Raw genomic sequence first — 19390 nt, 5'->3', positions numbered from 1 at the left:
TCTTTTTCGAGTCAGGTCGGATTCTTCCTGGAATCTCATTATGAAGGTCCCAAATCCTGCCAGCCCGAGTCTTGGAAACCCCAGAGCAGCGTCCCGGGGGGAGCTATGACCAGCGCCTCGAGCCGCCGCCCGAGTCGCCCTGTGGGAGCATCTCCCTGGGATCCGGGCAGGCTTACTGGCAATGTTGAGACTCGGAGGCCGTGGGGAACCCTTTCTCTCCATTGGAACCTAAAGTGTGTTTTTCCCAAACAGGTTGATGTAGGCATTTGAGCTAAAATTAAGGCTGTTTCCATTCTCTTCCCGCTTCCTTCCCCAGCTGTCAGGGCTCCCAGGGCCCTGCCCAGGTAACACCACCATCAATCACCTTTTCCCTCTTTCAGCTGGCGCTGGACACACACTACTGGACTTGGATAAACCACTTCGTGATCTGGGGGTCACTGCTGTTCTACGTCGTCTTTTCCCTCCTCTGGGGAGGAATTATCTGGTATGGAGTTGATAATTCTAGAATCATCATTATGTTACTGGCCCCGCGGTGTCTTTCCTCGAGGGCTGACAACTGTGTGCAGGAGGGGCATGGCGCCAGGGCCGGGGGGGGGGGGCCCGCAGGGGACGAGGCGGGTGTGGTCCCTGCTCCTTTCCGCCAGGTTCTCAGTGGGGGAGACACGCTGCATCATACACGTGACAGGAGGAGCAGACCGGACACTACAGCAAGGGACCTAGTTCAGATCAAAGGCTGGGGGAAGGCGTCTCCAGAAAAGCTGTTATTTAAACGGAAACCTGGGAGGGAAGCACTGTCATCACCGTGGTGGGTGCGCCCGGAGAGCTGGCCTGGGCCGAGGCAGTCGGACCCCAGCCAGGGCCCTTCCTAAGGAAGGTGCAAACACCTTGGGGCGGGGCCCGGCAGGGGAAGGAAGGTCCAGCCTGCCTCCATCGGGGACTTTAAGCAGAGGAGCGTCAGAGTCCGACTGCACTCTTAGGAAGGTCACGGTGGCTGCTGTGTTGGAAGTGAACTTGGGAGTGGAACACAGACAAGGCAGCCGGTCTAGAGACCGTTGCAGTACAGCGGTCAGTCCTGACGGGGGCAGCAAGTGGCTGCCTTTGCCGGCGCTGTTCCGTCCGCCCAGACGTCCTTTCTCACTAGCCTACCTGGGGAGCGCCTGTTCATCTTTCGAAACCCGGCGGCCCATCAACCTCATCCACTCTTCCCTCGAGTCACCTCCCAGGCGGGCATTTCCACCTGGTCCCCCGAGCAGCTGTTCCTTCCCCTGTCACAGCGCATGCTGGATTTACCTGTAATTCTCCTGTTTACGTTTCCACCTCCCCCATAAGATGGAGAATTTCCTGAGCAGGGCTGGGACTGGGGGGAGGCGAGTGAGGCCCGGGACCACAGCCTGGCCGAACGGGAGGCCAGAAGCAGTGTCCCCTCCACCTGGCGTCCCCAGTGCTGACCTCGGCTCCCGGGAGGGGCAGGCGGCCCCCGAAATGGGGGAGAGACTTCCCGGTCCATCAGGTCCCCACGTGGAGGTTGCTGAGCTGACATCCACCCAATGACCCGCTCTGTCGCTGACCCCCCAGTGGCCAGATCCATGCATTGCACATTCTTGGAGACCAGGAAATCCAGGAAGACCAGACCAGCTTTTGGTGGGTTTCCAGCAGCCCTGCCCCAGGCCACAGATCCCTGCGGTTCTAGCGAGCTCTCCAGAGCGGCTGTGCAAATGGGAGCCTCGCCTGAGAACTCCCAGGCCGGCTCCTGGGCCTTGGGGCTTCGGAGCCAAGAAGCGGTTGTGTTTAGCATCATCACTGCCCCTTTCCAGAGGCTTTTGTGAGTCACCTGGCAGGAGAGTCATTTCATTCTCTGTATTTTTATGGAAATTAAAAAAATATATTATGGCATAATTTTTTTTTTTTTTTTTTTGTGGTACGCGGGCCTCTCACTGCTGTGGCCCCTCCCCTCGCGGAGCACAGGCTCCAGACGCGCAGGCCCAGTGGCCACGGCTCACGGGCCCAGCCACTCCGCAGCACATGGGATCTTCCCGGACCGGGGCACGAACCCGTGTCCCCTGCATCGGCAGGCGGACTCTCAACCACTGTGCCACCAGGGAAGCCCCTATGGCATAAATTTTTAAGTATTTAATCGTTCTGCTGACGCGTGCAGATATGAATGCATGAAGATATGCATGCTTGCATATCTTCTCCACATTAATAGCTATTGCGCAGATATGATTCTAAGGTACAAAAAATATGACCTACTTCATCTTTTAAAATCTTTCCCGCTGTTCTGAAACTGAACTTCGGGGACTTGTTTTCCCCGTTGGGATGACTTCATAGAATTCCTCTCCTTTTCCCGTGGGTTAACACGCAGCGTTACAGGGAGAGGCCACAGCCCAGTGTTAATGGGGTTAGTCCCCGCAGGCAGGCTAGGTGGCTTGTCCAGTGACTGTCGTGACAAAAGTGAAAACTTCCAGAACACATGGGCTCTTCGTGCAAGTAGAGAAAACAGACCAGGATTTCGGTGTTTCTCCTGCCATCGTGTTACGTTTCTCCTTTCCCTCGACGCTGCAGGCCGTTCCTCAGTTATCAAAGGATGTACTATGTGTTCATACACATGCTGTCCAGCGGCCCCGCCTGGCTGGCCATCGTCCTGCTCGTCGCCGTCAGCCTCCTTCCCGACGTCCTCAAGAAAGTGCTGTGCAGGCAGCTGTGGCCCAGCGCCACCGAGAGAGTCCAGGTACCGCCCCGGGCGCCGTGGGGCAGCCCTTAGATAGGGGAGCGGGAAAGGTTTGGGTTTGGAAATGCGGTCAGTCCGCCGTTACTAACGAGTTCCATGATGACACGTGGGTTTACGCCTGAACCTAGATGACCAGTGGTTAGACTTGAGCGGCTAGTCCCTGAACTAAGAAAAAGATTAAGAGAAAAAGATGAAGCCAATACAAAAGGCAAATTGTTTTTTGTACATTTTTAAAAGTTTTTTCAACTAATCATTACCTTGAAGGTAAAATGGCATTACTTTTAGGGATGGTGAATTTGGCTCAAACTTTAGCATTTATTTTGGAAAATTCTGGTTATGAGTAGTTAGGGCTGTTGTTTTCCACCCTCCCAAATGGAAGCCAACAAGCTGAATTCCGGATCCAGGAAAGATGAGAGATATGAAGTATGCCGGGACTGGCATCAGACACAAGTGGTACTCAGAGCTTCCCAAGAGTGCTCTGGCCCTCCCCGGGGTTCCTGGGGAGGGGGTGTCCCCCGTCCCCTTACCCCTGTGACCCCCCGCTACCCTCTCACCCCTGTGACTTGCCCTTGGAGGTGCAGGCCTCAGGAGGAGGAGGAAGGATGCTAGTGAGAGGGCAGAGGCCACAGCAGGGCCCGTTGCTGCAGGACGCTTGTCTCACCTGTAGCAAGGTGCTTGTGCAGGTGAAGGGGGCGGGGCATGCAGGTGGGGAGGGACCGGAGGGAGGGTGACAACAGGAGAGGGTGAGTGGCACGTCCTGGGGCTGAGTCACTGGGAAGCTCAGGGGCCCCGTGGTCTCAGTCCCAAGTGCTGTTGGCCGGCTTTGGGGTGGAAAGCAGGTGGACTTGCCCCCACAAGTCCCCGCTCCCCTCCCAGCAGGTGACGGGTCGGGGGCAAAGCCTTCAGGTTCCTGGTGCTGGTTTAAAATGCTGAGCGCAGTGCCCCAGCCCTGGGGATTCTGCTGGGTTTGCAAAGTCGGTGCCCAGACGAACGCAGGAGGGGTTAGTGCAGGTCCACGTCTGACAACTTCATTACGAGTTGCACAGTCGTCTGGGGCTGTTCCCGGGCGGGACACAGGCGGGAGTGCGAGGGGAGGGATCCCGCCCGCCTGGGCTGGGCCGCGGGGCCGGTGTGGCCTGGTTTCCAGTGGCTGCAGGGACGTCCGGAGGCTGCCGCTCGTCTCACCGGACTCACCGCCTTTTCTTGTCTCTTCCCTTCTTCGTTCCTTTCGTCTTCCGGCCTCTTTGCCCAAATAACCACCTTGTTTATCGATGTGCATGGCCTCCTGACCTCTGACCTCTGGCCTCTGGGACCGGCAGACTAGGAACCAGTGCCTTTCTGTCGAGCAGCCCACCGTCTTTATGCTTTCTCAGACTTCCAGCAGTCTGACTTTCTAATGGAACAAGGTGACGCTTTTCTGTCTTTTTGCATGCTTGGGACTCAGTCGCAGGACCGCACAGGGTTGACGGTTAAGCTCAGAGCCGCGCTCGCAGGCCCGCCCCAGGCAGCACCGGGCCGCTGGCGTCGGGGACGCAGGGTGCCGGGCTCCTGCCGTCCACGCCACTGACTGGTGCCTGCACGCGTGCCTGGGGAGCGTCAGAGCCCGCTCTGCAGGCGGGACTGAGGGCCTCCGGAGAGACCAGACTCAGGCCATGGCACTGGGCTGCAGAGAAAGCCAGGACAGACGTGTCTGGGGTCAACATTTTTATCAAAAAACTTTTTTAAAAAGTCTGATCATTTTTAGAAAAAGGCGCTGACCTTGCCTTAAAGGGCCGTAGCGCCTCTCTCTCGGGCACATAGAGCCATTCACACGGCGTTCTGTGGCCGCCGCCCAGGGTCGAAGGCGTTTCTTCCGGAGGCAAGGCTTCGGGGACACGGCGTATCTGTTTTCAGTCGTTTGTGTGCCTGGTGCCTCGTTTCTGTGTGCTCCGAGCCAGGCACACTCTGAAGGTCTGTGTTTGGTGTTACTGCTTCACTGAGGCAGCCTGCTTAATGGGAAAATGCCTAAAGCAAAAAAAAACAAAAAGGCTTTTTCCTCTTTAATAACTGTTCATATGCCACACAGCTTTAGCACTGCTTTTTAACTAGCAGGATGGTACATTTTTTAAGTTCAAGTAATTATTGGCGATCGAAATTTTTTTAATCTGATGCCCTCAGAATTTGTTGGAATAAGTTACATCATTTCATCTTGCTGTTCACACGCTTGAAAACATTCAGGATGAAATTCTTAGGAACATTTTAATAAGTCACAGGAGGTGCTTATGAGATTGGTTGAATCATGCCAACTCCAGGCTAAAACTAAATTCCTCTGACTGTTGATGGGGTTCATTTAGAGTTGATTTGCAGACGCCACACTCTGGCCGCTGGGAGAAGGGCCCTGAGCTCTGTGTGTCCATAGCTGCGGCCGTGACCCCAGGGTGCCTGGAGCCTGCACTCCGGGCACACACAGGGTCAACGTGTTGTTGCTGGAGAACCGTCCAACTTCTGCAAAACTTGGGAGGAACAAACACTTGACTAGCCGTTTTGTGGGACGTACTGCGTTTGAGATGGATGGCTTTTTCTTTTCACCTGTCCTATTAAGGCGAAAAACATGGCAGGCACTGTATGTGTACACACATAGGTCAGTTACATATACGTGTGCATTTCTGGTTTCTACATCCATTTGCACATACAGTCGTGTGCGTTTCCGCCCCTGCGAAGAGCAGCCCCCCCAGCGCTTGTCTGCTTCACCCCCTCCTCTCTGGAGAACGTTCTGCAGCTCACGCTTGTGATCCTTCAGCTCCTACAATTCTCTTCTTCCTTGTTACTGAGAGACTCATACAGTTTGACTAGAAAATCTCAGTGTTCAGATGCCCGGCCCCGCTGACCTGTGGCCCTGTGACTCCTGGCACCTCCCAGATTCTGGTCTCAGTCCGGGACTCCTCTGTTTGACCAGAGACGGGGCCGAGGGACGGGGTCGGGCAGGCACACAGAGAGTGACAGGCAGGTGGACAGAGGACAGAGGGACAGGCACACAGAGAGGGACAGAGGGACAGACAGGCACACAGAGCGGGCTAGAGGGACAGGCACAGAGCTCCTCCCTTGGGGCCGGGTGCCCGCTTGGGGAGCCCAGCCGTGCCGGTGTGGTCTCGGGGAGCGGGCAAGGCCGTCAGCCAACGCCCCGCTCTGGGCAGCAGCCTCCCCGGTGGCCCGGCCTCCCCTCCGCGGGCTCAGTGTCTGTCCTCGCCTTGCAGAGGAGCTCGAGCCGCCGAGCCCCGGCCGACACCGCGCCGAGCCCTGACCGGCCTCTCCTGATGGACCCCGAGCCGCGGCCGCGGCGCGAGTAGCTGGTGGATAGGTAACGGCCGCCCGCGGGCAGCCCGGTGTGCTGTGCTCTTGCTGTGTGCGGTTTTCCTCCAAAGTTTTGCGTGCTGTGCTGTGTCTGTTAGGTTCGTGGTCACAGAGAAAGGCCTTTACACACGTGGGTTCCATCCCAGGTAAGTGGCCTGCCCAAGAGGCCGGCCGCGTGGGCTGCGTGCCGTGCACACACACGCACACGCCTGCACACCTGTGCAGCGCACACGCCGGGTGGACATCGCCCCACACGTGTCCGGTGTTCGGCGTCCAGAGCACAGTTCTTTCATTCTCATCCGTGGTGGTGGGAATGGCTTCACCTGAAAGGTCCATCAGGAAAGACCACCTTTCGAAGTAAAAAAGGGGGTCTGGAGTGAGCGGCCCGAGCCTTGGCCGGGGCAGGTGTCCAGCAGCACCTTCAGTGTCCAGAGCAGGCGTCTCCCGCCCGGCTGCCCCTCCCCTCCCTGCCCGTTCGATCCGAGCACACGCGTGGGCCGGGTAGGGGAGGTGCCTCTGGGGGCGCTGGGTAGGGCGAGGTCAGCATCCCCATTAGAGGAACCGCAGCCAGTCCGGGCCCAGGGAGGGGCTTCGTGTTTTCACGCGTGTCTTCTGCGGGACGGTGGGCCCGAGAAGGGGACACGATCGCAGCCGGGACGGTCCACGTGCCTCCTCCGTGTCTGGTCCAGCTGTGTTCAGGGGAGCCTAGGCCAGGGCAGCGAGGGCGGTGGCCACGTCGGGGCGTCGGGTCAGACGACGGGTGCTCGATGGGATTCTTGCGGGGGTCCCGGCACTGACTCTGTCCTTTCTGTTCCCGACAGACCGCGTGCTTGGTGTCACGACCACCTCTCGGGAGTCACCCCCTTGCCTCTCTGTAGACCCCAGCCCTGGGCAGCGCCCTGGGAGGGCGGGGGCGCCAGGCCCCCTCCAGCTCAGCCTCTCGCACTCCCCGCGTCCCCACCCGGCTACAGACCCCGCTCCTGTGGCCCGAGGGGAGACCAGATGCACGGATCACGGGTCCAGCCTCTAAGAGCCGCACGGTGAAGGGGACAGGACAGGCGTCTCCGGGCGGCGACCAGGCAGGACGCACGCGAGCCCTCGGTGCACCCTGTGGGAGCAGGATCTGGGGGGATGGCGGGCCCCCCCGGGTGAGGCCGCACCTCGACCTCCTGCGAAGCGCAGCTGAGCCTTGCAGGCGGGGTCGGGTCTGGCCCCTCCTCCCGGGCCCCAAAACCTCTGCTTTCGGAACCAGCCCAGGGACACCGCAGGACCGGCACCCCTCCCTCCCTCCCGTCTGTCCGCTGCTGGCACCGGGACCTGCGGTAGCGAGGCTGACCGCGGACGTGTCTGGTCCCGCGTCCCTTCCTCCGCGGGGCTGGGGCCTGTGTGCTTCGGCACCGCCTCCTGCCTCCCCCCAGCTGCCTACGCGAAGAGGGGAACCTATCCAGTAAAGCTTCCGGCACAGGTTCCGGGCAGTTCATCTTCCCGCTCCCGAGGATGCGGCTCACCGGGGCGCCCTTGCTGCGAAATGCCCGTTTTGGGGGTTGAGGGGAAGGGTGGGGTCTGGGTGCCGGAGGCCGGCCTCTGATGTGGTGCTTAGGCCCCCATTAAGAGTGGTCGGTCTCCCGGCGGTGTTGTCCCCCAGATCTGTGTCAGGCCCACAGGTCTGACAAGGTGGCCGGGGCGACCTGAAAAGCAATATCGCAGCCCTCGCCGCCACCGCGCTGACTCTGACCTAACCCTGCTCTGCAGGGGGCCTATCCGTGTCTCCTTGTGGGGGTGAACCGTCAGAAGGCAGCTGTGCTGTACACTCCCTGTGACTTTCCTGTACCAGTATCTTATTTCTGGAAATAACCCGTTCGACATAGCCTTAATAGTCCGTAAAGAAGACATTTCAGTTTGAGATTCAGAGGGTAAAACCAATGGCTTTTTAGGAAAGGGTCACCCAAAAGCTAAACATTGCCCCCGCTGGATGCATGGGTGGGATTTAGGGATGTCGGTTGGGGAGTGAACACTGAGTCTACTTCCGAGATGCTCGACGTTAGGGGTTTCGGGAAGTTCAGATTTCAGTTTGATTGTATAATGTTCACCTATAAACTATTTGTTTGAACGAGGGGATGAGTTAACAGCAAGAACAAGCGTACACAGGTAGTCGGGGTGAAGCAGGTGAAGTATAAACATACCAAAGACTAGGATGATGGACGTGGGGCCTCCAGTGAGACGGGGATGGGAGGGCGTGTCTGTCTGAGGGTCCTCCAGCCTCCGCCCCGCCCCTGTCACTCACACTCCACGTCCAGTGTGTGGTCCACACTAGACCCTGCAAACAATGGTGTGTGCATTTTTACAGTCGTTTTTAAGAACCTAAAATGGGTATAAATGTAATACACGTGGGGGACAGATTCTCTGTACGTTTAGTTAACAAATTGTTTGTAATGTATTTTTTTAGAAATCTTAAAATTCCCTTTGCACTGAAGTATTTTCATAGCTGTTTTGTTTGTTAATGTATCATATCTAATTTTTAAAGTATGTTTTTAAAGCTTTTATTTTTTAAGTTGATGGCATTTTGGCCACTTTATATTTGAATTCTGATGAACATTCTGGTTGAATGTCTCAATATCTGATGAATGTGAATTTTCAGATTTGGTTTTCTTCTCTACACCTGTTTATTTTTGGTGTTTCTGGCGGTAGTGAGTAGCTAAAAGGCACATTTAGAGTATGATAATTTGCTATGCTCATTCTTCACAGTTCATTGCCATTTCATCTGCTTTTTATTTGGTTTTTAATTTCTATCCTTCAGCCTTAAAATAGCTTCTTGACGGTTCTGTGTCCTCTTTTTGCCTGTATTGAGATGGTTACCATTTACCTCGGATAAGTCAAGTCTCCTTATGAAAGTTACTGACCTTTCCATGCTCCAAAAAGTCTTCTTAAAATTGTTTGGGAAATTATTAAGTGACTGTGCCTGATAATTTGAAATAGGCGAGGGGCATGAGATCAAAAGTAAAGTCAAAGGAGGGACAGAAGAGCCCACTGAAGTGACATTTCGGACAAGACAATGAGATTCCCACCTGACAGTGGGCAGCACGTACTTGCCTTACACTAACCTTAAAGCAAGTAACTTAGTTTTGAAAATCTTACAGCTGCACGTTCATCACTTATTAACATTTCCCCCGCTGGTCCAGATGTCTGGTTCCTGACCCACACGCCATCCCCCAAAGCAAGCTGTCTGTAGGCCGTGTTGCTCCGGCCACCTCCGTGGTCCTGCTTTCAGCTCCCGGCCACCCGAGGCCGCACACATCCCACGTCCTAAGGGGACCCTGCGGGTGCCTCTGAGCCCCACCCTCAGGACAGGTGGCTGCCAGCAGCCCTCGGACCCTCCCAGCTGCAGCGTCCCTGTGTCCGGAGCTGGGAGTAAAGACCCTCTCTTGGCAACTCCTGTTAGAACCCAAATCAGCCCATTCCTGTGCCCTTGATTCCATGGGGTGAACGCAGACCAAATGACCCGCGCCCCCCTCCCCCGGGGGGGGGCCGTGGCCCCGTGAGACCCACTGGTGGCAGTGCCGGGCCACGGGAGGAGCCCAGGAGCGCCGCCTTCTGCAGTAGCAGGTTTATAGAAGCATAGTTCGGCCTGGTGAGACTTTGCAGCTTTAACTAGAGAACTGCCTCGCACATGCTGTGTAACTGTTCCTAAGTTCATGGGCGTCAACCAGAAGTTCAGGGCAAAACCTAAGGGAAGTTTCCGGCCTCTTTCTTTAAAACCACTGAGTTCATCTGTTTTGCACTGTTAATGACGTAATACAACCACTTCTGCTTTATCTTAAAATTAATGGTATTTATTTGACGACTCAGTGTAACAGCTTGCTATGCACTTTCTTTTGGAAGTTTCCCATTTGTAACTTTAAAAACAGGAAAAATGTCAGCAGGCAAACGCATTCTTTTTTCTTTTTTTTTTTTTCAGTTAGAGGGCAGGTGAATGGGGCTGGGAATCATTCTGATTCGTCTATAAACAAAGCTTTAATGAAGCTGTGTCAGAGTATTATTAAAGTGTGATTCTACTTTTGCAGAAAAAAATCTAAAGATCAGTTTATATAGCTTTATTTTTTACCTTATCGAAATATACAGAATTTTAATATGCGTATATTGTCTCTGACTTAAAGTTATAATGTGTGTCTGCATTGCTGTTTAAAATGTCCGTTCGTTATGTAATGTAATAAAAGAGAATCTTCAAAAATGTATTTAACACGAATGTTATCTCTAGGTGTTGTCATCGTAAATACTGGAATTTATTTTTAAATTATTGAATATAGTAGGTGCGTTTAAGATAATAAATCAGCCTCCAAACAGTAATGTTTAATTGATAATTATTTATTAACCTGCTTTGAAAAATTAAATTGTGAATTAAACCGAATCTTAAATTTCTGTAGAATTTATTTTGTATGCTACTGTTTTTAACTTTTATTTCTGTAGATAAAGTGTATCTTCATAATACGAATTATGATTGGACTTTTCTGCAGATTATCTAAGCCGGAGACCTGAATCTGCTTGCAATAAAGAAGAAGAAAGGTCTGGATTAGTTTCTTTACAAATTAAAAAGATCATAGAAGTTGGTCTTAACTTTCTGCTAAGAGGAGCTGCCGGGTAAACACTCTCAAAGGGAGTGTCTCTGTTTGGGATGAAGTGGACGGCACTGTGGGAGCTGGTGCCCTGGGAACGTGTGGGACCGGGTGCCTCACCGAGGCCGAGGGGCGCAGAACAGGAAGCTCAGTGTGGGATTTCCTAGCGCTGGGATCCTGCCCATCCCCCTCCAGCTGCTCCCTGACCCTCCGCCTGAGACCCCCTCTCCATCTGGATTCCTCCCCTTTCCCTCCAGGCTCTCCTCCCCACTCTTGTCCAGGCCCCGGGTCCCACAGGCTCGTGGGCAGTCGGACAGAGGGCGGGTTCTGTGCGCCCAGCACCGCCATGCTCGGGTTCCTGGCCCCCCAGCCCTGGCCTCCCCAGCCCCTGGCCGCTGCTCCCACCAGCACCAAGCTCCCTGTCTCCTCTGAAAGCTTCAACCTCAGAAAACTCCACACATCCTCGCACCAGGTCTCATTCCTGGGATTAGGGGACCAGGGTGGAGCCAGGTCGAGGGTCCTGAGAAAGGGCCTCCCTGGGCTGGGGCAGGACTGCCCCTTCAGGGCCGACTGGCTCCCTGGGAGGGACTGGCTCAGGCCTCTGGCTTCACCGGGCACAGTTCTAAACTGGGGGCTTTTTTCCCGGCTCCCAAACACCATGGAACAAGCACACAGCCGGGGCGAGTAACTCACCCTGAGTGGGTGACCTTGGCTGTCAGACCAAACGCCAGCAGCCAACACAGCCACAGACGCGACAGGAAGCAGATGCTGCAGGTGAGTCGGAGTCCCGGGGCTGCTGGTTGCTGTGGTCCGGTGTCCACACCTGCCTCAGGTGACCCAAACGTGTGACCACGCTAACCTCGGCAGCTGGGAGGAGCGAGCGAGGGCACCTTCGCCTGAGGCTCTGCGGTGTGAACAGCCAGCCTGCGCGCCTGTGTTCCCGTGAACACAGCCCTTTATTCTACTGGGTCGTATCCCAGCTTGATCAACACCCATGTTATTAAGCATCCTCTTTCATGGAAAAATCTTAGAAACACATAATTTCTCAATTCCTTTCTTGCACTAAGGGGATACCACTAAAACTGTATCATCGTATTAACTTCCCCACAGAAAATGCTCACCCCTTTGTACATTTTTATTATTCAGGCCGTTCGAATAATTCAGGAGCATTTAATTAGCCATCTTCTAATTCCTCATCGAGGTGCATCAGTCCTAATCGAGCCTGACGGAGGCCCAGCAGAAATCGAGAGATGCAGCATCTTTAATCGGATGAAGAATTTCTTACTCAAGACATCAAACCCCACAGCTAGTGGACAGGTGTCACGTCTAAAGGTGATCTTGAGTCAGCGCTTGACACCCAGAGAAATTTACCCTTAATGCCCCACACAGCACATTCTTCAAGGCCCCCGTGTCTTCGTTACATCGTGTTGTGTGCTCCACTGACCCATCTGCAAGGCATGAGAACTCATAACACCCCAGAAACCATGAGAAGGGCTGTGCCTTGTACCTGAGGGGCCTATGACAGACCCCATCCCAATTTATTTGTTAAAACTTTAATGAGAAATATGGATTACTAGCTGTATTACTTATTAAGAGTATGTATTATCCTTTAAAATTAGTTATACAGGGACTTCCCTAGTGGCTCAGTTAAGAATCCGCCTGCCAATGCAGGGGACACGGGTTCGAGCCCTGGTCCGGGAAGATCCCACATACCGCGGAGCCACTAAGCCCGTGCGCCACAACTACTGAGCCTGCGCACCGCAACGAAGAGTAGCCCCCGCTCGCCGCAACTAGAGAAAGACCGCACGCAGCAACGAAGACCCAATGCAGCCGAAAGTAAATAAATGAATTTCAAAGAATAGTTACACAACATCATAATTTGAAAAAGTTCACTCATCAGTGCTCTTATTCACTTGGTTTTTACAAGATCCAAAGAGAGAGAGGGGGTTGTAGAATAATCAAATTTCCCCTGAGACTCAGATAGTTTCAGTACCTTTAGAATTTTAAAAAGACCTACTGTAAAGTCTCAAAATATAAGCCAAGTATCAAAATAAACATGTGCTTTAATTAGCTAAGACTTTGTCTTGTTTATGAGTGATTACAGTTCCCAAATCCTTAGAAACTAGTTGAGCAGAGAATATATGTGTTGTTAGGGACATGAAGGCTAAAACACAGACCAGTGTCGCTGAATGTGTGAAACCTGAAGACTGGCTATTGCTGTAGCACTTGTAGGCCGTCTTACAATAGTTAAGAGGAGGTCATTCCATGGGGACAGCACAGTGTGAAAGAATCACCGGGCGGCACAGAAAAGCCACTTGGAAGAAAATGTGTCTCCCGTTCCCCGGGGCTGGGGTGGCCCACGGCTCAAACACAGGAACTGACTGTCCCTCAGTCCCCAAAGCAGAAGTCTGAGATCAGGCTGGCTCCCTCGGGGCTGGGAGGGAGGGTCTGCCCCTGGGGCTCCTGGAGACCCTGTCCCTGCCTCCGTCAGGCAGGCGTTCCCCTGTGCCTGTCTGTATCCCAACGTCCCATCTTTGTAAGGATGTCCGTCACATTGGGTTAGGGGCCCACGCTGATGACCTTATTTTACATTAGTTGTGTCTGTAAAGACCTTATTTCCAAATAAGGTCACATTCTAAAGTGCCAGGGGTTAGGATCTCAACATACCTTTCTGGGGAGACACAATTCAACCCATCAGTCTGTTTGGGGGATCCGTGGCAGGGCACTCGGGGCGACCATGGAGGCTGTACCCTTGGGATGCGCGTGGGGAGGGAGCAGCGGGCAGAGCTCAGCTGCCTCCCCTCACCCGGGGCTGCTAACTCACTGCGGCCTCCACGTCGTCCACCTTGGGGTGCAAGCCCGTGACCACCGTGGGCCCAGCGGGTCCTGGGGGTCCTGCCCACACCGCGCCGGTGTTCACAGCCCGACTGATTCGTCCCACGGGAGCCGCCCAGAGCAGCAGCCAGCACGGGGCCTGGGGCCTGCCCGCCCCGCCGGGCCGCAGCAGAGCCGGGGCCCCGGGCCTGAGGCGCCTCAGCTCAGGAGGAGCGGGGGGGGGGAGGGAGGGTCGGGGCCAGGATGCTGCCGACTGGGGGCCCACTGGTCCTCTCCGCGGTTGGGGCCCCGACGCCCTAGCGATGGGGTAGGCAGCCCCCCAGCCCCCAGAGGGATGGCCCCTCAGGGCTCCTCGGGACTGCAGAGGACCGGGTCCCGTACCTGGCCTCCCGCGTGTCCCAGGGGACCCCAGGCTTCCGGAGAGCGGGGCGGTTCTCCCCGCTCGGGTGTTATTACTGCCTTTAACACAAACTTCTCTGTGGGAGCAACGCTTTCCACAAAGGATTTAATCTCAAGCGGCAAAGTTCCAAACTCCCCGAGCGGCCATCAGCAGTGACCGAGCGGGGACGCCGTCCCAGGACGGCCCTCACACCTGCCGGGCGCCCGCACGCCCGAGCTGCGCAGGGTCCAGGCCGCGAGCCCCGCCTCCGGGGAGCCCACGGGGCTGCCTGCCCGGAGGCCCTGCTCTGGCTCACCCTGGGGGCCGACACCGCGGGAGCGGAGGCTCCTCAGGCGAGCTGTTCCTTAAGCTCAGCTCCTCGGGGGCTCTTTCTAGAACTCCATTTGTGATGCTAATTTCCTTGTGCTTCCCCGGGGCCTCGGGGCCTGGAAAGCCGGGAGAGTCGGCACAAAGGGCTCACTAGGCCCCAAAGGCCGCCGCCAGCAGGGCGCCCGCCGGGCTTTTGTTCTGGGGCTTCGCTCCCCCTGAGTTACGGCGACTTTAATGAGCCCTGACTACTTCTAAGAGCACAGGGGTCTTGGGGCGTTGTCCCCCGTGTCCTGTGTCCTCCCCATGTCACTCACCACATCCCGAGGCAGAAAGCCTTCACGGGGAAGGAAAGGGGCCCCGGGCTCACTGGCCTGTTTCCGGGTGCGGGCGACTGAGAAGGGGACCCAGGACCCTTCGTGGGACGCCCGCCTTGGGGCAGCTGGGCTTCAGGTCGGAGTCCGTGCTGCCCGGCCGTGGGATCTGAGCCTGCAGATACCCTGACCGGGGTCGAGCGGGTCAGCGACTGCTTCCCCTCGTTTCCGCACCAGCGGTGCTGTCTGTTCGCACGTCTCTGTAGAGAACCCCTCCCGGGCGTGCTCGCCGCCAGGCTGCCTCTCTTTGGACTTTCACGCCTCCGGTAAGTGATACTCAAACAGCCTCTGGGAGGGCATCCCCGTGACCCAAGCCCTCGGTGTGTCATGGGAAAGAGGGACGTGGTCTTAGTTCAGGACCCCACGCTGGCACACCTGACTGGTCTCCAGGCCCTTTGAGAAGAGGCACCTGTTTCCAACCCTGGCAGGTTCTTAGGGGCGTTTCCAGTGGACCCCTCCACCCCACTTCTGTGGAGGAAACCATCCAGCTGGGGGAGTTCCCTGCCTTTACCGTCCTGTCCCCTCAGGCCACCCTCCTTCTGCAGCGGCCGCCGCTGCGCCCGTGAAGGAGCTGGTGTCCTGTCCACCCAGGAGCCCTGCCCTCCCCCGCACCCATCCCGTAGGGGGAGAGCCTGCCCGCCCAGCCCGGCGCCCCAGCCTCCGCCTGGGCTCCGGGACGCCGGGGAAGTGCACGCGGACTTGCAAGGGGATGCTGCGTGGCCGCGGGAACCGCACTTTGAGGGGAAAGCCCTTCAGAGGCGCCGCCCCGCCTCCCCAGGGGCGCCCTAGAGCCTTTGGGGTCCATGTTGGCCACTTTCGTGGCAGAAGCCCGCGCTTCTGTTACTCACATTTCCCACCGTGACCCACGAAATGCAGACGTTTTAAAGCCCCAACTAAAATAACGTTTATACCCAGGTCAACATTTGGGATGCTTCAGTCCTTCTGTGCACCTCGATTTTCTGAGTTCTACTCGGGCACTTGTGTGTGCCCTGAACTCTGGAAGACCCAAGAGAGAAAAGGCGGGCGCCTTCCTGTTCCTTGCAAACGCTGCCGCAGGGTCGGGGAACCCCGCGGCCGGCTCATCCAGAACCACTTCCTGCCCTGGGATCCGCAAACCCAGAGCCCGGTCCGAGCAGGTCGCGGGCGACGCCCGTCTCGACCCATGGGCAGCGGCACCTGCCCCACGCAGGCCGACTGGGGCGCGTGGGGCGAGCGTGCGAACACGCGGGGGGAGGGGCGGGGCGGGGCTCGGAGGCTCCTCCCCCTCCTCCCCTCCCCGCGTCCTCCCGGCCCCGCCCACTCGGCTCCGCGCTGTCCCCTCCCCCACCGCTCCCTTTACTCCAGACCCTCCTCCCTCCTCTTCCCCTGCCCCCCGCCACTCTCGTGGCGCCGCCTGACCGGCCCTCCACCCCACCGCCCTCCTGCCCTCCCTCCCTCCCCTCCCCTCTCCCCTCTCCCCTCCCCCAGGCCGAGGGGGAGCGGCCTCAGCGCGGGCACCTGCGGGTGGAGGCCTCGGACACGGGGAGGACGGGCCCACGGCCGCGCAGGTGTGTGGGGCTGGAGAAGGGGGGAGTGGGGCCGGGGAAGGGAAGGAGGGAGGGAGGGAGGGCGCTCGGTCAGCTCCCGGAGGCTCCGCTCGCCTCCCGCCCCCGCCCAGCGTGCGACCCCTGAGAGCCCTGGGGACTCCGGGCGGGGCCGGAGCGCGGGCTCTACGCGCACAGACGCCCCTCCCCACTGCACAGACGCCCCTCCCCACTGCCGGGGCCGGGGTCCCGCACGCCCAGGCAGGTGTCACTCCCAGGCCTTCTCCTGCAGGGTTCCCTCCGCGGAGGAGCCGACCTCCAGGCTCTGCAGACCCCCAGCAGGTGCCGGGACAGGTGTGCTAGGGGCGTGGGTCCCCCCCTGACTCTGCCCTTCCTGGCCGGGCAGCGGGAGTGGCGTGGCCCCAGCCTGGCTGTTTTGCTTTTCAGCCGGGCCGCAGAAAAGTAGGCTCTGCAGTTTAGAAATAATGCCGTTTGCTCTTTCAATTCCAGAGACTATTGCTGCCAGTTTTTCAAAACCACACTTTGTTGCCTTTCTGTAGCGCTAGACACTTAAATAAGAGCCGGGCGGGAGCTGGTCCTGAAGGAGACTTTCTTCTGGAGCAGGTGCAGCCTCTTAACTTCACTGAAAGCGTCCCCATCCGGGGCCACGTGGCTCACCCTGCCCCTAATGGACCGCCTGCGAGCCCTGCACGGGGAAGGGGTTAAGGTGACCCTGAGGCACAGGCAGGATGTGTGGGGTGGCCGTGGGAGGCCCCAGGATGTGTGACCGCTGGGAGGGGCAGAGCCAAGCCACAGAAATAGAAGTGCGTCCCCCAGGGGCTGCTGGTGCTGGAGTGTCTGCCGAGGGCCCCAGGCCGGCAGGGGACCCCGCTGGGCAGGTAGGTGAGGGGCGCGGGCCCTGGGGAAGGAGCCCTTGCGCTGGAGGGTCTTCTAATATGCAAATCATCGGTGAAATGACTGGCCCAAAGCTGGTTTGGGGACCTGAGTTCTGAGCTCTGCTCCAGCCTCCTGGGACCCACTGCAGCAGGAGAGGCCACCACCACGGGGTCGGAGGGAGTCCTGCCCTGCGGTCCTGCGGGGGGCAGCCAGGCGGGCGCTCTCTCTGCGGTGAGTCAACCCGGGAGGGGTAGGAAGAGAGAGTTTTCAGCTCTATTTTAGGACCCCCGCCCCCTGGGGCAGGGGCACCCTCCCAGGTCCTGGCCTCACAGTCTGGGCAGGCGCTAGTGCAGCTGTGGTCGGGAACACCCAAGCCTCTGTGGCCTCAGCCCCGCCCCGTGTGATGCCTCCCCTGGCAGCCAGGACTGTTGTGTGAGAGGCTGTGACTGGAGAGCTGAAGGCCTTATGCGCCGGAAGCCTGGTTACAACCCTCCTGGCCACAGCTTCAGGCAGACCCTTTCCAGAGTGGTCTTCGCACAAGAGACCGTCGGAACAAGAGGAGGGCGGCAGCCTAACTTGTCAAGGTGATCGGATTTGCGGAGCTCAGCGACAGAGGACTTCTGTGCTTGAAATGCAGCTTGAAATCCCGTCTTTCTCCTGAATTTGAGTGTCTTCACTCCCCCCCGCACCCCAGCTGTCACTGCTGGGCTTCTGTTGAACTCAGGTCCTCAGGTCAGCGGTCCAAGGTCAGTTTTCCACGAGACCCTCTTTCTGAGTTTGGGGCTCCGTTGTGAAAACTGGACATTTATCTGGGAGGCAGCATCCTGGTGACTAGAAGTAAAGTACAGCCACTTGGAAAGAAGAGCCTTCTGCCCATAGGCATTTAAGTACCTTTTGAAAACAGCGAAAAACCTGAAGTTGAAAGGAAGGTTACTGGAGTACTTGTGTGATGGAAATAAACTGGCCTGGAATGTTACAGATTCGGATTCGTAGCATCTGGCCACCAGCGTAGTTGATGTGGTGCTATTTTAAGAGGCTCTGGGAGAAGAAGTTAGAAGTGTAACAGTAACAGTGGCGGGAAGGTGACGTTCTGTTGTTCTGTTCTACGTAGTGAAGCTCAGCCTCTTGTTCTCAAGTTCACTCATTCCACCCTCATCTGAGCCCAGGAGGGCCTGGGTGAAGCTCTTACCTGACAGACGAGAGACGCTGGGCTGACCGCAAGCACACACCCTGAACCTGGCCGAGGGCGTGCAGGGCTGCGTGTGGAGTCTTCATGCTGGCGGAGCCGGCCCGTAGCACCCTCGCCTTGGGGACGGCTGCATCCTGTGTCCTCTGGGCATCCCCACGTAGAAGGCTGGGGACTTCCAGCCCACGATGGGGTTCTGGACACTCCGTGTCTACCGAGAAACTCGTGGACATCTGGAGCCGGACACTTCACTTTGTGGTCAGGGGCCCCTCCAGAAGCACCCCCTCAAGCATCAGGACAGCCCCGGTCACAGCCCCAGGATCCCCAGGAAAGCTGGCGTCCCCGGAACCTCCCAGCATCTCTCTGGAGCCCACAGGACCAGTCCCTCCACAGCTCCACGGAGTTGAGCAGGGAGCCGTCCAGGGTCCGTCTGCAGAGCCTGCGCCAGGGTGGGTAACCTTTGGGACGTGTCAGGTGAAGTGTGGGTGTCAGTCACCGCTGGGGGCATTCCGTCCAATCTGTTGAGAAAGTGAAGAACTTTATTCAAATTACCGAGTGGAAACAAAGACAAAATCTGAACAGATCAAATAGGAAGGTACTGGTGTGGACGCCAGAGTGGAGCTGGAAGGGCTGGACATCTTCACAGACTTCCTCCTCCTCCCTTGTCTGTGTCTCATTCCGAGTTCAGGGCTGGAGACGGGGCACAGTGGGCCCGACTCCCGCGGGGAAGGCTCTGCTCTTGTCCCACAAAACGGGCCTGGGGGGCAGGGAGGGTGCGGCGGGGCGGAGTGGAGATTTCACCCTGAGGGTTGCCCGTCCCAGGCACCGAGTTGGACAGCCCCTACCTCCCTTCCTGGTGCCCTAGACGGCGCGGTGGGTGTGAGCGCCGCGGAGCCCCACTGCTCCATGGCTGTGGTCCCTGAACAAACCCTCTTCCGGGCCACGAGCTCCCTGGGGTGGGGCTGCCCTGTGTCTGCGCCCTCAGCGCCCAGGGGGATGAAGCAGGTGAGCAGGGAAAGCCGGCTGAGCAGGTGGCAAGCCAGGGAAGCCCCTGGGGTGGATGCCCCACCGTGCTTGGCCGCGTCTAGCCTCTGGTGGCCGAGTTCTCGTCTGTGTGCAGGACACCTGGAGCTCGGAGGCCAAGACCAGGCGTGAGCCCTTGTCATCTCTGTCCTAACTGCTTGTCAGGGCTTTTTCGGTG

General features: G+C 57.3%; 2 protein-coding genes across 11 annotated transcripts in view; both read left to right on the top strand.

The window, feature by feature from the left end:
• The window catches only part of ATP11A (ATPase phospholipid transporting 11A), a 119634-nt gene extending 106881 nt beyond the window's left edge, over nucleotides 1–12753 (top strand). For 2 of the 9 annotated variants that reach the window (XM_033435020.2, XM_033435014.2), the window contains 3 exons: nucleotides 381–484; nucleotides 2563–2728; nucleotides 5962–10463. In XM_033435020.2, coding sequence (XP_033290911.1) covers nucleotides 381–484; nucleotides 2563–2728; nucleotides 5962–6054 — 363 coding nt within the window. In that variant the 3' untranslated portion in view covers nucleotides 6055–10463. Of the gene's footprint in view, nucleotides 1–380; nucleotides 485–2562; nucleotides 2729–4047; nucleotides 10464–10569 lie in introns of those variants that run through there. The other 7 variants (XR_004485224.2, XR_004485223.2, XM_033435015.2 and 4 more) reach the window with 7 other exon arrangements.
• A 3267-nt stretch (nucleotides 12754–16020) lies between these two features.
• MCF2L (MCF.2 cell line derived transforming sequence like) overlaps nucleotides 16021–19390 on the top strand; it is a 124106-nt gene continuing 120736 nt past the window's right edge. The window contains exon 1 of one of the 2 annotated variants that reach the window (XM_049701269.1): nucleotides 16021–16130. The gene's annotated coding sequence lies outside the window, so the exon portion shown is untranslated. The remainder of the gene's footprint in view (nucleotides 16131–19390) is intronic. The other variant, XM_033435010.2, reaches the window with a different exon arrangement.

This window comes from Orcinus orca, chromosome 18 (genome assembly GCF_937001465.1).
Source record: "Orcinus orca chromosome 18, mOrcOrc1.1, whole genome shotgun sequence".
NCBI lineage: Eukaryota > Metazoa > Chordata > Mammalia > Artiodactyla > Delphinidae > Orcinus > Orcinus orca.
The sequence above is the reverse complement of the archived record's forward strand: the minus strand, read 5'-3'. Positions and strand labels throughout refer to the sequence as shown.